Source organism: Jaculus jaculus, chromosome 12, assembly GCF_020740685.1.
Source record: "Jaculus jaculus isolate mJacJac1 chromosome 12, mJacJac1.mat.Y.cur, whole genome shotgun sequence".
NCBI classification, from domain to species: Eukaryota; Metazoa; Chordata; class Mammalia; order Rodentia; family Dipodidae; genus Jaculus; species Jaculus jaculus.
In genome coordinates this window covers 37,850,202-37,866,002 of record NC_059113.1, presented here as the reverse complement: position 1 = coordinate 37,866,002, position 15,801 = coordinate 37,850,202, and the positions used below count along the sequence as shown (strand labels likewise).

At 43.0% G+C, this 15,801-nt stretch overlaps 1 protein-coding gene and 1 non-coding gene across 3 annotated transcripts in view; both read left to right on the top strand.

Annotated features, from left to right (window-relative positions):
* Dnah9 (dynein axonemal heavy chain 9) overlaps positions 1 to 15,801 on the top strand; it is a 369,830-nt gene that overhangs the window by 329,415 nt on the left and 24,614 nt on the right. For both annotated transcript variants that reach the window (XM_045131009.1, XM_045131010.1), the window contains 3 exons: positions 6,233 to 6,460; positions 12,262 to 12,453; positions 13,429 to 13,620. In XM_045131009.1, the coding sequence (XP_044986944.1) occupies positions 6,233 to 6,460; positions 12,262 to 12,453; positions 13,429 to 13,620 (612 nt within the window). The remainder of the gene's footprint in view (positions 1 to 6,232; positions 6,461 to 12,261; positions 12,454 to 13,428; positions 13,621 to 15,801) is intronic.
* Positions 15,018 to 15,120, top strand: LOC123453844. Its single transcript, XR_006633022.1, has one exon. It is a non-coding gene; the product is annotated as a U6 spliceosomal RNA (small nuclear RNA).

Sequence of the window (15,801 nt, the reverse complement as noted above, 5' to 3'; positions counted from 1 at the left end):
CACATCATGTGTTAGTTCTATCATTCCCTTCCTCCTTATCCCCATTCCACTGAGGGCCCTCCTCAGTGGGATTGCTGGTATTGCCCCTGGGGTTGAAGGTTATGAGATGTGAGAGCACCAACCAGTCATTGTAAGGGGGGAAATGTCTCTGGACATTCTCTTCCACTCTGTGGGTCTTACATTCTTTCTACCCCCTCTTCTGCAAAATTCCCTGAGTCATGGTGGGTGTATTTTAAGTCTTCTTTCATCTTGTGCTCTCAGCAGCTTCTGTATTTCTGCTTTGGTATGTTTTGAATCTTGTGCTCTCAGCAGCTTCTGTATTTCTGCTTTGGTATGTTTTGAGTTATCCTCCGTGTCTGTCTCCATCTCCTTGGCACTGGTTGTCAGGCTCCCCATTGAAGCAGCACTCTTGTTCATCATGCCAGTTCCTCTGTGGTTTCACCTTGTGTCTTGTGTATGTGCAAGGAATGGTTTATCTCCTTGGTTCTCACTGCCTTCTAAAAAAGAAAAACAGATTCTCTAACAGAGAATGAGGACAGCATAGGTTAAATGGAATAAACATTGTTAATTAGGAGGGATTTTGATGGGTGTAACCTCTCTTTTAGCTAAAGACTAATGGGAGCATCTCATTGTAGTCCATGATCTTGGTCTCCATAGGATTCTGCCTTGGTTCCCAGTTCCCATTATGGGTTCCTTTCCACTAAGTGGATCTCTTAGCCAATCAGAAAACCATTGATTACCCACCCAGGCTTGGTGCCACTATTGCACAGGTGTACACATCTTCCCAGGCTGGGTGCTTTCAAACAGCAGTGTCTCCTGATAGCACACAAGGTTGTTGGCCATTTTGCCCCAACAGCTCATGTACTGCTTTCCAGCTCCGTGCCAGCAGACCATCTGGGAATTGGCTTCCTTCCATATTCTACCAGATCTTTCACTGGAAGAAATACAAATGACATGGAGAATTCCCTATTTGCCCTTTTTTTTTTTTACTGCATTTTTTTTTTACTTAGTTTTTTAGTTCTTTGTAGATTCTAGATATTAGGCCTCTGTGGATAGTCTGTTGGCTGTGTTTATGGTATGTTTTTCTGTACAAAAGCTCTTTAGCTTCATGAGATTTCATTGGCTGAATGATTGTTTAATTTTCTGGGCTACTGGGATATTATTGTTCAGGAAGTCTTTCTTCATACCTATATCATGGAGAGTTCCTCTATCTTTAGTTCCAGGCAATTGTTTCAGGTCTTATGTTGAAGTCTTTAATCCGTTTGGGGTTGATTTTTGTGCATGGTGGGAGGAATGGGTCTGGTTTCACGCTTCTACATGTAGTTATCCGATCTGACCAGCACTATTTGTTAAAATGCTGTCTTTTCTCCAGTGTATGTCATTGGCTCATTTGTCAAATCAAGTAGCTAGAGTCACTTGAACTAAGGGTTGGGTCTTCAATTCTGTTTCATTGGTCTATATGTCTGTTTTTATGCCACTATCATGCTGTTTTTGTTACAACAGCTTTGTAGTACATCTTTGGATTTGGTATGATGATATCTCCAGAGGTGCTTCTTTTGCTGGGTTATTTTTTTTAGATATCAGAAGCTTTCTGCCACTTCATATAAATTTTTAGACTTTTTCTATCTCTGTGAAGAATGATGCTGGGATTTTTATTGGTATTGCATAGAAGCTGTATATTGTTTTTGGTTGGGTTGCCATTTTCACAATATTAATTCTACCTATCTAGGAACATGGAAGGTCTTTCCATCTTCTCATGTCCTCCATGCAATGCATATGAAAGGTGGGGCTGGGTCAAAATACGTGGCTTATTCCTCTTGTAGCACTCTGCAGTCTGTCACTTTGGAACCTCCATTGCTATGTTGACATGAGTTGCTACATGACTTTCTCTTCACTAAATTTCCTAAGAGAACATGATGTTTCTTACCTTTATTGTGCTCACTGACTTAAACTTCTCAACAAAAGCCTATATAGTGGGAAGAAGAACAAGAGAGAGTAAGTAATAGGGAAGGTGAATATAATTGACATATATATTTCTTTGCTTGTGCATGTTCGTGTGTCTATCATGTGGGGTGTGTGTGTGTGATATAGTGTGTGGTGTATGCACTTATGTGTGGATGCATGCCCTCTGTAAATGCATGTAGAGGCCAGAGGAGAACATCAGGTGTCCACCCACCATCACTTATCCACATTCTTACTTGGGATGGAGTCTTTCACTGATTCTAGAGCTCACTATTTTCACAAGACCCAGCAATTATCCAATATATGCTTGCCACATGGCTAGATATATATATATGTATATATGTATATGCCAGCTGTTTATGTGGGCGCTAGGGAAATGAACTCAGGCAGTTTCAGGTCCTCATGCTTATGCAGAAAGTGTTTTTACCCACTATGCCATCTCTCTATCCCCCTATATATAAGGTTTTTTAAAAGCTTATTGAATGAATTAGCAAGGAAACTAAAGAAAAAATAAGTGGAAAAGGCAGCAAGTCATCCCAACTTGGCTTTCATTACTAAGAATGTCATCATCCTCTTGATTCCTCACTCCATTACACCTTGCTGCGAAGTCTTTATCCTGAGACATCTGGTTATTCATGTGGTGGATGACAATAGAGGGATCTGACATTCCCTAGGATTCCTCTTCCAGGAGAAATAGAAATCCTGGAGAAAAGATGGCAATAGCTAAAGACCTGCTTCCTCCATATGCTGGGTATGCTGGGGTGGTGAAGTTCCCCAGTCTTTGTAGACTCATCTTCCAAGAGACCTTCTCCTGGCCACCAATGTTTTCAAGAACTCAGCCACTCAGCATGGAGGACAAAGTCTATTTCTGAAACTGAAGCTCTACCTCCAACAAGGTCCCTCATACAAGCTTGAGAGCCGTCCCCTACCACTACTGGCCACCCAGAATCCCCACATCTTGTACTAGTGTAGTTTCAAGATCTCTCAAAGACTGAGATCAAAGCTCCCTCTTTAATCCCTGAAAACTGAGAATTTCCAAGAAAATCTTTCTCTGATGAGCACCAAAGTATCTGAGTGCTCACCCTCCCCAACTCCACCACATACAGTACAGCACTGGAGTGTTGAATAGATATCATCTGTCCATACTGAAAAGTGGGGATGGAAAGAAAGGACTGATGCATTATGATACCTCTTCTAGGACTTATAGCTACCCTGGCTTTAAGAATTCTGGTGCTGGAGCTGGGAAGATTGGTCAGTGGTTAAAATTGCCTGCTTGAAAGCTTGATGGCCAGGAGTAAATTCCGTACTACCCATGTAAAGCCAGATCACAAAGTAGCACATGTGTCTGGAGTTCATTTGCAGTGGTAGGAGGCTCTAGAACACCCGTTCTCTCTCTCTCTCTCTCTTTATCTCTCTCTCTCTCTCTCTCTCTCTCTCTCTCTCTCTCCTTGAAAATATTTTTAAAAATTAATAGTAGTTTCTCAAACAGAATTCTGGTATTGTTGAGCATGGTGGTACACACTTGTACTCCTAATACTCAGAAGTGAGAGACAGGAGAACAATAAGTTTGAAGCTACCCTTGGCTACATAGCAGGTTCCAAACCAGTTTGACTATGTTATAAGACCCTGCCTCAAGTCCTTCCACTTAAAAAAGAAAAAAAAAAAAAAAAACAAGTTCCTCAGAAAAGAAAAGCAGTTAACCAGCTCCTCTCTGAAAATTTGGAAACCGCAATGTGGTTTCAAGATTTCCAGTGACATCAGCAGTGATCTAACACCAACTGCAACATCCCATGGATCCTTGGAAAATCTGCCTCAGGTCCTACCCCAGAGCAATCATCAGTTTTCCCCGAGAGAGCTAGCTTTCAGGAACCCAAGCTGGAGGCCAAGGCTAGCCAGGCACTCTATCCTGGCTGTGGTAATTTGAGGAGAGGGCGTCCCAGTTTCTAGCATCCGAGAAGCCTTGGAGTTCCCTGAAACAATTTGAGTTCTATCTCCTAAGGTTCTTTCCCCCAAGCTAGCCCTGCCCTGCCCTGCCCTGATCTGCCCCCAGCAGGGATATTGGAATAACTCACTTGTGGTTTATGGGTGCTGCCAGCTAACAGGAACCCTAACTTTCCAGGAATCCCACTGAACTCTCTGCTCCAATAATGTGATTATAAGTGACTTCTTTGACATATATTCCTTTCTACCACCACTACTCTTAATGTAGCATTTTACAAAATACAAAGCCCTTTCAAATCCATGACTTCTGGTTATTTGTTACAACTCTGAAGTAAGTATGGCAAATATTGTTTCTTTTTCTATAGAAAACAGCATTCAGAGACCAAATACCTGTGGTCTTAGTGCTGTGCTTATTCTTCTGGCAGCCAGCTTTCTCAAATATGGATTGAAAAGCCTTTATTTGTCCATCATAATGAAATGGATTGCAATGAAGCCAAATTACTCTCCTTACTAACGTGAAAGGTGCATTGGGCAAAGCAGTACTAAGAGATCAGTGTCAGTCTTGTTAGACAGACAGACAAACAAACACATAAAAAGATAGGAATCAGATTTAGTAGCAGAAAGCAGGCTCTGAGGCCAGACAAAGAAGTTTGGGATCAGAACAGGGACCTTTGTGGGCCTGTATCAGCAATGACTCAGTGTGTTTTAGGAAGATAAATTTGGTGGCAATTAGCAGAATGGTTTGGAGATGGGAAGAAACGAGTCAGGAAAGCTAGCTAGAAGGAGTTTAAATCAGTGCCTTTCAAACTTTAACACGGATACAAATTACTGGAGGAGCTCATTAAAATGTGCTGATTCAGTAAGTCTGGGTGAGACTTAAGATTGCATTTCTAACTAGCTCACAGGTACTAGAGCAGTGCTGGTTCATGGGCCCCCTTTTGACTATCAAGGGTTCAAACAATCCAACAACACTGTCAGGTAGTGGGGAACTGAACTTAGAATGCAGAATGTAGCTGTTAGACTCAAAGTGTGGTTCCTGGCATAGTTGGGACTTGTTTGAAATGTAAATTCCCAGGTTCCACTCTGGCGATGGAGCCAGAGGCACTGGCAGTCTCTCAGCCAGTCCTCAGGGGATTCTTCTGCAGTCAAGCTAGGAAACTGTATGATTATCAAGGGGTATGGCTAAACTGCACAGTACTGGGAAGACCTCATTACTGGTTACTTTTTCTTTGCTGGGACAAAACTCCTGGCCAGACCTACTTAAGAAAGGAAGGAGTTTAGTTCAGCTTACAGTCTTGAGAAGTTTCATCATGGTAGCTAACACAATGGCAGGCCAGAGCAGGAAGCCTACATTACATCTCAGGAAAATCAGGAAGCAGAGAGAGAACAGAAAACACTTCAACGCCTACCCCTTCCTTATCAAGGCTCCACCTCTTACAGGTTCCACAACCTTTGGGAACATTGCTACCAGCTGGAGATGGAGTAGTCAAACACATGAGCCTGGGGTCGAGGGGGGTGCTTTACATTCAAACCACCACACTGGTTGTTCCAAATTCTTTCAATGATATGATTTTAAACATCTCTATAGTTGGGCTCAGTGGCACACCCCTTTAATCCCCAGCACTCAAAAAGCAGAGGTAGAAGGATCACGATGAGTTCAAGGCCACTGTGAGATCATACAGTGAATTCCACATCAGCCTGGGCTACAGTGAGACTCTACCTTGAAAAAACACACAAACAAAATCTCTGTTATTGGGCTGGAGAGATGGCTTAGTGTTTAAGATGCTTCCTACAAAACCAAAGAACCCAGGTTTGATTCTCCAAGGACCATGTAAGCCAGATGCACAAGGTGGCACATGCATCTGGAGTTCGTTTGCAGTGGTTGGATGCCCTGGCATACCCATTCTCTTTCTCTCTCTCTCTATCTTTCCCTCTTTCCCTCTCTCCCTCCCTCCGTCTCATAAACAATTTTTTTTTTAATTTTTAAAATCTCTTATTAAAAGGCTTTGAGTTGTACAATGTGAATATATGTAATTGCATTGGATCTTTTAAAATGCACCTTATAGTTTTCTAAGGGCACAGCTAAATGATAAGTATGCCTTGCATGTAAAGGACCCTATGTTTAATTCCCCAACATCCCCCCACAAAAAAAAAAATAAACTTAAAAATGATTGAGGTGACATGATATTTACTTTATTGCAATTTTTTCAAAATTACTTGAAGCTAAGGTCAGGTCTCTCCTCTGACTGCCTTTCTGATTACTCTTTAGTGCTAATGTAGTTAAGCAGATGCTTACACTTGGGGTGGGGGTGCCCTTCCTTTCCACCAGAACATCCACCTGGTGGCCAAGTGGCTCAGCACACTGGAGAAGAAGCTGGAGGAACTCAGCGAGGACAGCCACCCGGAGTTCAGAGTGTTCATCAGCGCTGAGCCTGCGCCCTCCCCTGAAGGCCACATTATCCCACAGGGCATCCTGGAAAACTCCATTAAGATCACCAATGAGCCACCCATGGGCATGCATGCCAACCTGCACAAGGCCCTGGACAACTTCACTCAGGTACTTCCCAGGAGGGACATAGGGAAGAAAAGCAGCCCATCTCAGAAAAAGTTGATTCAAACCAAGATCAGGGGTGCTGGCTGGGCTGTCATCAGTGCCAATGTGAGTGAATGCACTCCCTGTGCCATTGACATCCACCCAGAGCCCACTAGTACAACCCAGCTCTCACCCTCTACATATGCCTCAAGGAGAGAAGCGTGGGGACTTTCTTTGGCAAAATGCATAGGAAATTTTTTTTACAAGTCTATTGAATAGAGAAAGATAAGTTGCTATCCATCTAATTGATGAGAAATATGTGTCACCCACTTACTGGCTAAGCATCCTATTGTCAACCAAGATGATCATAATCCCATTCAGATATTATCACTTGCCATCTGCATGCATCTCAAGTATCAAGGGATCAGTAGTAACCCAGATGTCAGGTCATAGGAATCTTGACTTGGAACATTTAAGTGTGGTCTCTGGACAAACGGTATCACCTGGAAACTTGATAGAAATATAAATCCAAAGGCCTTACTCAGGCCTGCTGAAGCAGGAGCTGATGTTACATGACACCAGGTCTGAGATACTAGGCCAGGAAATGTGTTGTGTGTATAATAATTACATGTTACATATATTTTATATTTGCTTATATCTGTATGTATACATGACATGAAAGCAGAAAAAGGACTGTTTTATAGGGAGAAAGTAAGGTAACAGAAAGGGGGAGGTGGATACAGAAGGTAAAACAAAAAAGAAAAGCGAAGTGTTGTATGTTTTCTTTCATACAAAGAGTGTGTGTGTGTGTGTGTGTGCATGCGTGCGCACATGTGCCTGCATGTGTGTACATGTACATGTGTGCATGACATGAAAGTAGAAGGGTCACTACTCGGGGGGAGGAAGAACACCAGTGAAGAGGGAGCAGAGGGGTTAATATGAGCAAAGTGCCATCGTATGTGTGCATGAAAATGTCATTATGAAACCCATTATTTTATATGCTAACTAAAAATATTTATGAAAGAAAACAAAGCCAAGGTCCACAGAGGTGGCTGGCTCTGCATTTACAGTGTTCATAGTTCAGGCCTCTTCCAGCTTCTCAGGAAGGCACCACTTCTTGTTGTTTCACCTTTGGGAAGTCCCATCTTCCTGGGAAGGGGTATATACGAAGGTGTTTAATTATACCAGGAAAGTGGGGGCTAAGGACCTGTGATACCTATGTTCTTGAGAAGCATTTAAAAGCTATCAGGAGGGTTTTGCTCTCTGATATCTTACAGTAGCACCAATGAGTCTCTACTTCCCAGAAGCCAAATTCAAAGTCATGTAAAGGTTCCTGGGAACTTGGGATGGGCCATCAGCAAGGCCAGAAGGGCTCTTAGCCTTTGATGCCTGGACACCAATATGATTAAGACTGTCTCAAAAGATTTTACCAAGTGCATGATCTTACTTAACATGGACGTCACATAGTTTAACTTAGTTTAACTTCCACAAAGATCTGAGCAGCAAAACTTGTCCATTCTCTTCCTTCCCAACTCTGCTGCCAGCCCAACTCCAAAACCTACACATCATCTGTCAGAGGAAATGGGAACAATAGCAAGAGATTTGGAATATTTAACTTGAAGATTTATTAAGATATATACCCTGTGGTGACAGCATGAAGCAAAGGCGCTTTCTGCCAGGCAGGGCCATCCACCTTTATTTTTATCCCAAGTAGGCCTTACCTAAAATCCTAGGTACATGTACTAAATATAGAAGTAAAAACTTCTAAATCTTCTGCTTTTTAAATTCTCCACATAAGGAACATACATTCTTAAGTTTCTAGTCTGCAGCCTTCTTTATAGACGTAATGACTGGTTCCAAGTAGACAAGTTCTACCCTAAAAGGCTTTTGGTATGGACAGCATTGTGCAGGCATATAATGCTTCTGAAAGCACTCTTAAAATGGTGAGAATGAGAAATTTTATGCTATGGCTATTGTAGCAGTTACCTTCTCATTGAGGGAAAGCTTCATCCTGACAGAGGAAGCTAGCTCACTTCATTATAATCTACAGCAGAGAGAGAAAATTGTCTTATCAATCAAGGTGGCTCTGAACATACACTGAGCTGGACTAATCAACCCCAAGGTCTTCCCATCAGCACACCTCCTCCAGCAAGGTTCCACCAGCTAGGACTAAGGAGGAAGCTTAATAATAAAGAGTTAAGGCTCTGGGTGACATTTACCTTCAAACCATCATGGGTATTTTACCACAACCCTGAGAAATAGGTTCAAAGTTGAAGGATAGGGATGTAATTTATGTAATGTGCTTACCTAGCATGATCAAGGCTCTGGATTTTATCCCCAGGGCTGAGAAGGGAAGGATGGGAGAGAGAAAGGAAAAGGAAGAAGAAAGGAGAAATGAAGGAGCATTAGGAAGTACTCAGGTAGCTGTACCCAAGGCCCTAACAGCAAACAGTTCCTAGTTGTCCAGCCCTGAGGGTCTTAGGCAGAGTTGGGAAAACAGCAGATGCTCATGTGTTATGCCTCCTAATGATCAAATGACCACCCACCACTCAACTGAGGTCCTCTTCTTGGCCACCCCATAGGCTGTTCATTACTTTTGGGCTTTTTCCTCAACACGCCTCATGCCCATTCTTAGTCGCTACACAAGGAAAATGTATCCTGAGAGATGCTGTGTCTTCTAGTGTTTCTATTCCTGCCACAGATAGTCCGTCCACCTTTAAGACTACCTAAAAATTCATTGTTTACAAAAGAAGCCTGTATTGCATTCAGCCTGGCTTTGCAAAGCACTGTTTTACCCATGTGAGGAATGAATTGTAGAGCTGATTTCTTTTTCATTCCTGATTTCCTGATAACTGTACTGCTGGAAGGGGGATTATTTTATCCTGACTTTCATGTGAGAGTATTATTGTCAGCCAGTTTGGGCATGTCCAGTGAGACGTTCTCCATGTGAAAATCAAACCTTCCAAAAACATGTTTTCCTGCCTCCTCTGTGGCTCCTGTTCATGTAACAAAATCTGAGAGCAATTCCTAGAAGAAATGCTGACACTGGACCAACCCAACTAGTGGGAGTTCTGAAAGCACCTTCCTTGGCCTCCGGCTGCCACTCCAAAGTCAATAGCAAGAACCTCATTTAGAGAAAAATACTATTTTTAATTCCAAAGACTCCAGGATGTCTCCTAGTATCCCTTCAAAATGAAGGCTTTTCCCCATCTATCATCACTACCATTAATGTCCATCAAGCACAAGTTCATTGCCTTCCTCAGAACCATCCCCTGCTTCTCTTTCCATCTGTCACTACTTTCTTCCCTTCTCTGTGGGCCTCATTTTGCTCCTACCTTGTGCTATGCAGCCAGGAGCCCACTATACTCTAATTTCCTTGGTTTCCTATCCAGTCACTCCTACTCAGATTTGGGGACAGGGAGTAGCACAGAGAGCCCAGCACTACACCATTGCTGTGGCTATGATTCCCATTGTCTCCCTCACTCCAGCAGCTGATCCAGCACAGGAATCAAGGAGTCTTCCCTCCTGTAGCTGGTAATGACTCCTTTGTTCTTACTCCATGATAAACAAGGAAAGCATGACAAGAAGAAAGCATTTAGTGGTGATTCTGTGGTAGTCCCCACCTTCCCCTGGGGCACAGTGACATTGATAGAACAAAAGAGACATTCTCAGGATCCTTTACCATTTTCTTTAGCTATGCTAGAAAACCTCATTAATTCCACTGTACTCAAACTTGAATCACAGTCCCAACCTGCTGTAACCTGAATCTAACCTTAATTCAAAAGCTGAACTAAAATCCAAACATTTTGCAGGTCTTCCTCACACCCACCTGAAATTTCTACCTTACCTCAGTATAGTCAACAGTCCTTTCACTGTAGATCAAACCCTAAACATGATTTAAGGTATCTCTACCCAATATGACTTTTGATCGTAACCCACCGTTGCAATCAGGTCCCCATTGCTAGCAGAAAACACCTGAACAAGAGCAGTTTGTGGGAATAAAAGTGATTTATTTTGGCTTACAGGCTCAAGGGGAAACTCCATGATGGCAGGGGAAAACAATGGCATGAGCAGAGGGTGGCCATCACCTCCTGGCCAACATCAGGTGGATAGCAGCAACAGGAGAGTGTGCCAAACACTGGCAAGGGAAAGCTGGCTATAATACTCATAAGCCCACCCCCAACAATACATAACCTCCAGGATGATCCAATACCCAAATTACCACAGCTGGTAATCTAGCATTCAGAACACATAAATTTATAGGAGACACCTTAATCAAACTACCACATTCTGCCCCTGGCCCCCATAAATTGATAACCATACATTATGTAAAATACAATGCATTTAGCTTAACTTTAATAGTTCCCATAGTTTTTAATCAGTCCCAGTGATGCTCAAACATGCCCATAATCAAGATCTTTTCAGTAATCCATAGTATTAAAAACAATAATCATAATAATAGCACAGAGTAAACATTCACACTGCAAAAAATGGTATTGGGCATAGCAAGGAAATATTCAATCAATACAGATTGAAAACAACAGGGCAAAACATGAAACTGTAGCTTCAAGTCCAGCAACTCTAGCCACTTACAAATCTCCAAGTCCAATAATTCTAACCACTGATGAGTCTCTGGAGTTGCAAGTCCATCCCTCCAGCTAGGCTACTCAGTCCTGGAAAACTTCATCCAGTACTGGCAGCTCTCCTTGGCAGCCATCCCATAGTCCTCACATGTCCATTGGATCTCTACTGCAACCCACAGTTCATCCTCATGGCTCCATTGAACCTCCACACAGGTAATCCAGCAAGTCTGCTTCACACTGCCCATGGCCATCTCCAAAATACAAAACTGTGTTGCAAATTCAATGATCATCTCTTTCCTGCATTTATTATACTTCATAATACCAAGTGGGCTATCAACTTATTAATCCAAAGGAGAATAAGGCATACTTTGAAGAACAGGACACTCCAGCATTATGGCCCCTTACTTACAAAGAGTCCATATTCGTCCTAAATTTTCAATGCAGATCAGCTGGCCCAATCTAAGTGGTTGTAATCTCTCAAACAATTGCAGCTGAATGGGCTGCAGTTTCATCCAAAAGATTTCCCTTTTTTTCTGTGCCATAACCCTCTGCTCACACCAGTCCATTTCTATGCAATGCAACCCTGCACAAGTTCTCAGGACACAGGCATGACAGCAAGCCTCTCACACAAACTGTATCTAGCCTAGTCCAGGAAAAAGTTCTTCTCACCCTCATAAGTCCAACCTCACAGTTCATAGTTCTTACTGCATTCAGGTCTTTCAAATCTGAAGAGTCCATCAAGTTGTACTTACAACACTACAAGGAATCTCTTAGGCCAAGATTTCACAACCATAAACATTCCTCCAACAAAAAGTTCCAAAAGGCCAAAAGCCACACAGTCAGGTTTCCAGCAGTAATGACATCACTTACTGGTACCAATTTAAATGTTGTAGTCAGCTTCACATTGCTGCACAAAGAAACCAACAGAAAAGGAGGAAAGGGTTTATTTTGGCTTACAGACTCCAGGGGAAACTCCATGATGGCATGAGCCGAGGGTACACATCATCTCCTGATCAACATTAAATGGACAACAGCAGCAGGAAAACATGCCAAACACTGGCAAGGGGAAGCTGGATATAACACCCATAAGCCGATCCCAGCATACTTTGCCTCCAGGAGGATCCAATACCAAAATTCCCACCAACTGGGAATCTAGCATTCAGAATACATAAGTTTATGGAGGCCACCTGCCTCAAGTAAGGGAAGCTACATGCCTGGTGGCAACTAATGTTTTCCTTGCAGGACACTCTGGAGATGTGTTCCCGGGAGACAGAGTTTAAGAGTATCCTCTTTGCTCTTTGTTACTTTCATGCCGTGGTGGCAGAAAGACGGAAGTTTGGGCCCCAGGGATGGAATCGGTCCTACCCCTTTAACACGGGAGACCTTACCATCTCCGTGAATGTGCTCTACAATTTCCTGGAGGCCAACACAAAGGTAAGGAAAGGGGTGCCGGCGATGACCAGATGAGACTACTCATGATGAAGTGGCATTCCCACAAAGAAGGGACATGTGACCTGTAGAAGACCTATATCCTACACAAGTGGGATGAAAAGGTGCCAATCCCCGGCCCACCCATGAGGTCAAAGCCAAGGTAGTTCAGGAACTCAAGCTGGCAGCTATCATAAGAGTTCATGCCAAGGCCCATCAGAGCACAGGTGTTCTCAGCTGGCAGAGGGGCTGTGGATTGGCAGGAAGAGGCCTCACCCTCACCTGATATTAATCTCCTCTTTGTTTAGTCAAGAATGTATCTGTTCCCTTGGTACACATAGCTTTCTTGCTATAGCCAGTCTTTTCTGCTCTTCGGGTCAATTACAACTCAGAGAAGACTTAGGCTAACATGAAACTCCCATTTAAAGGACTGCTCACATCAAGGTTCCTTTAATTTCAAGCAAAGCATTAGTAAGTCCACCAACTCTTCCACATGGGGAAAATGAATCAGACTCAAAAATGCCCTGTGCAATCCTCCTGCCCATATAGCCCCTCAGTCCTGGGAATCCCTATAACATCTCCTCTCGTGGGCTGAATTACCTCACCAACTTTCACCCCAGGGGTATTGTAAACTGTATTTTATTTACTCTGAACTTTCAATAAGGACAATGAATTAATCCTGTTATTAATGGCAGAAAATTAGAAAAGTACCCTGGCTTCACTTCCTTCCACTTCCCACCCATGTAAAGAGCTTCCAGGAAGAGCCTGACTTCACTGACAGTCAACAACCCTGAAAGAGGGATGGCACATATGTGAGGGGCTGGCAGCTTGCCTAGCCTCGCCCCCTGACATAATTCTTCAAGGGCTTAGTGATCTCCCAAAATGCTCCTAATGCTGCCCAGCCCTGGTGGCATAAAGAGTAACCCAACCCCAGAGCCTGTGTGGAGACAGTTCTTTCCTGGTCTTTTGCCCTAATTCCAGGTGCCTTATGATGACTTGCGCTACCTGTTCGGTGAGATCATGTATGGGGGCCATATCACAGATGACTGGGACAGGAGACTCTGCAGAACCTATCTGGAGGAATTCATTAAGCCAGAGATGTTGGAAGGAGAGCTTTACCTGGCCCCAGGGTTCCTACTCCCAGGCCACATGGACTACAGCAGCTATCATCAGGTGAGGCACTGCAGCCAGCAAGATGGGCCCACAGGGCCCAGGATGTCCTCCGTCTACCCTGCACACCGGGCATGCTCCCACTGGAACAAGCTGTGGCCTGCAGGTGGGGGCCAGAGAAGAATGACCTAAGGTGCTGAGCTCATTTCAACTTCGGTTCTCTATCCCAAGTTTCCTCTGGTCAGTCTAAGAAGTTCAGGATTTCCAGCCTCAAATTAACGATAAAATTACTCTTTTTAAAAATATTTTATTATTTATTTATTTATTTATTTGACAGAGAAAGAGGGGGAGAGAGAGAGAGAGAATGGGTGCGCCAGGGCTTCCAGCCACTGCAAACCAACTCCAGATGTTTGCACCCCCTTGCACATCTGGCTAATGTGGGTGCTGGGGAATCAAACCTGGGTCCTTTGGCTTTGCAGGCAAATGCCTTAACTGCCAAGCCATCCCTCTAGCCCAGGTTTTCTTATTCTTGATGTTTGATTCCATGATTCTATTCTTTGCTCTTCTCTACAGATAATACCAGGAGCCATTATTTGCTTGTTTTCATTCAGGATATTGGCAAAGCCATTGTTAATGGAGAAAATTTTCTGATTAGAATTTAGAGAACTTGTGGTAAAGTTTGTAACTACACAGGAAATGGTCTTGTAGCACCATCACTCACTCTTCCTATTTCCTGCGGCTGCTATGGAAACAGATGTGTGTTCCCACATAAAAGAAAGTAGTTCTTGACAAGACTTTTCTTCTTGTCACCTCAATGTTTCATGAACTATCATTACAGTTATTTTTAAAGCATCCTGCTCTGCCCATGTAACCTGACATGGAAAATAAACTGGGAGATATTTTGAAAAAATGACTTAGACTTAAACATGTAAAACTTCCCAAAGTTTATATCAAATTTAAGGGAAATATTGTTGATAGGAATTTAACTATTAAATTTTTTTTTAAATTTTTGGTACTTTTATTTATTTGAGAGCGACAGACAGAGAGACAAAGAGGCAGAGAGAGAGAGAGAGAATGGGCGCGCCAGAGCCTCCAGCCACTGCAAACGAACTCCAGACGCATGCGCCCCCTTGTGCATCTGGCTAACATGGGTTCTGGGGAATCGAGCCTCGAACCGGGGTTCTTAAGCTTCACAGGAAGGCGATTAACCACTAAGCCACCTCTCCAGCCCCAATTTGTTAGTGTAAGAAATTTTAATTAAAAAATTTAATAGTTGCTAGGCATGGTGGCACACACCTTTAATCCCAGCACTCGGGAGGCAGAGGTAGGAGGATCACCATGAGTTCAAGGCCACTCTATGACTATGTAATGAATTCCAGGTCAGCCTGGAGCAGAATGAGAACCTACCTCAAAAAAAACATAACTTAAGAGTTATACTCATAAAAATCATAAAAAGATGCTTGCTTTGGCAGCACATATACTAAAATTGGAACCATACCAAGAAGATTAGCATGGCCCCTATGCAAGGATGACACACAAATTCATGAAGCGTTCCACATTTTAAAAAATAAAAGTCAGGAAAAATATACCTAAGAAATTAAAAACAATAAGACCCTCTGTAAGGAAAATAAGGAATTTGTAAATTGAAATGTTTTGCCAAAGAAAATAGTGCAAGAGCATCCCCTAGTGTCCATGAGACAGTCAACTTGCTGGAGCAGGCAACCAGCACAATGCCAAGAGTCCTCCTGGAGGTCTGATCCTGTCTGATCCAGCAATCACAAGGCTTGCACACTTCCAAGTGACTGAGGCAGACTTTCTCTTCCTCATACCTCCTGCTAGTCTGTCAGGTCATGGATGTTATAAGACACCTGCCAAAGGCTCACGAAGGTACTGGGCACTAGAAGAAATACAAAGTCAGACATGGAAATTTGCTTTAAACAAATAAGAAATATTTACCTAGGCTAGTCGCTGAAACCACTAAGTTATCATCTCAGCCACATTAGGGCCTTAACTTGGGAGACATTTTCCCACCACCATAAAAGGAACTGTGATGTACACAAAACATTCAGTAAAGAAGTGATCCATATAAACTGGGCAAGACTTTTTTAGGCAGGCAAACGCACTCACTCTACTTTTAACCACAGAGATGTGTTGCTTGGGTGGCATGCTGTTTTAAAATGCTTAATTTAAATCCCAATGCTTTTCACCAGCGATATCCAAGCTCACCTCTTCTCACGACCTAAA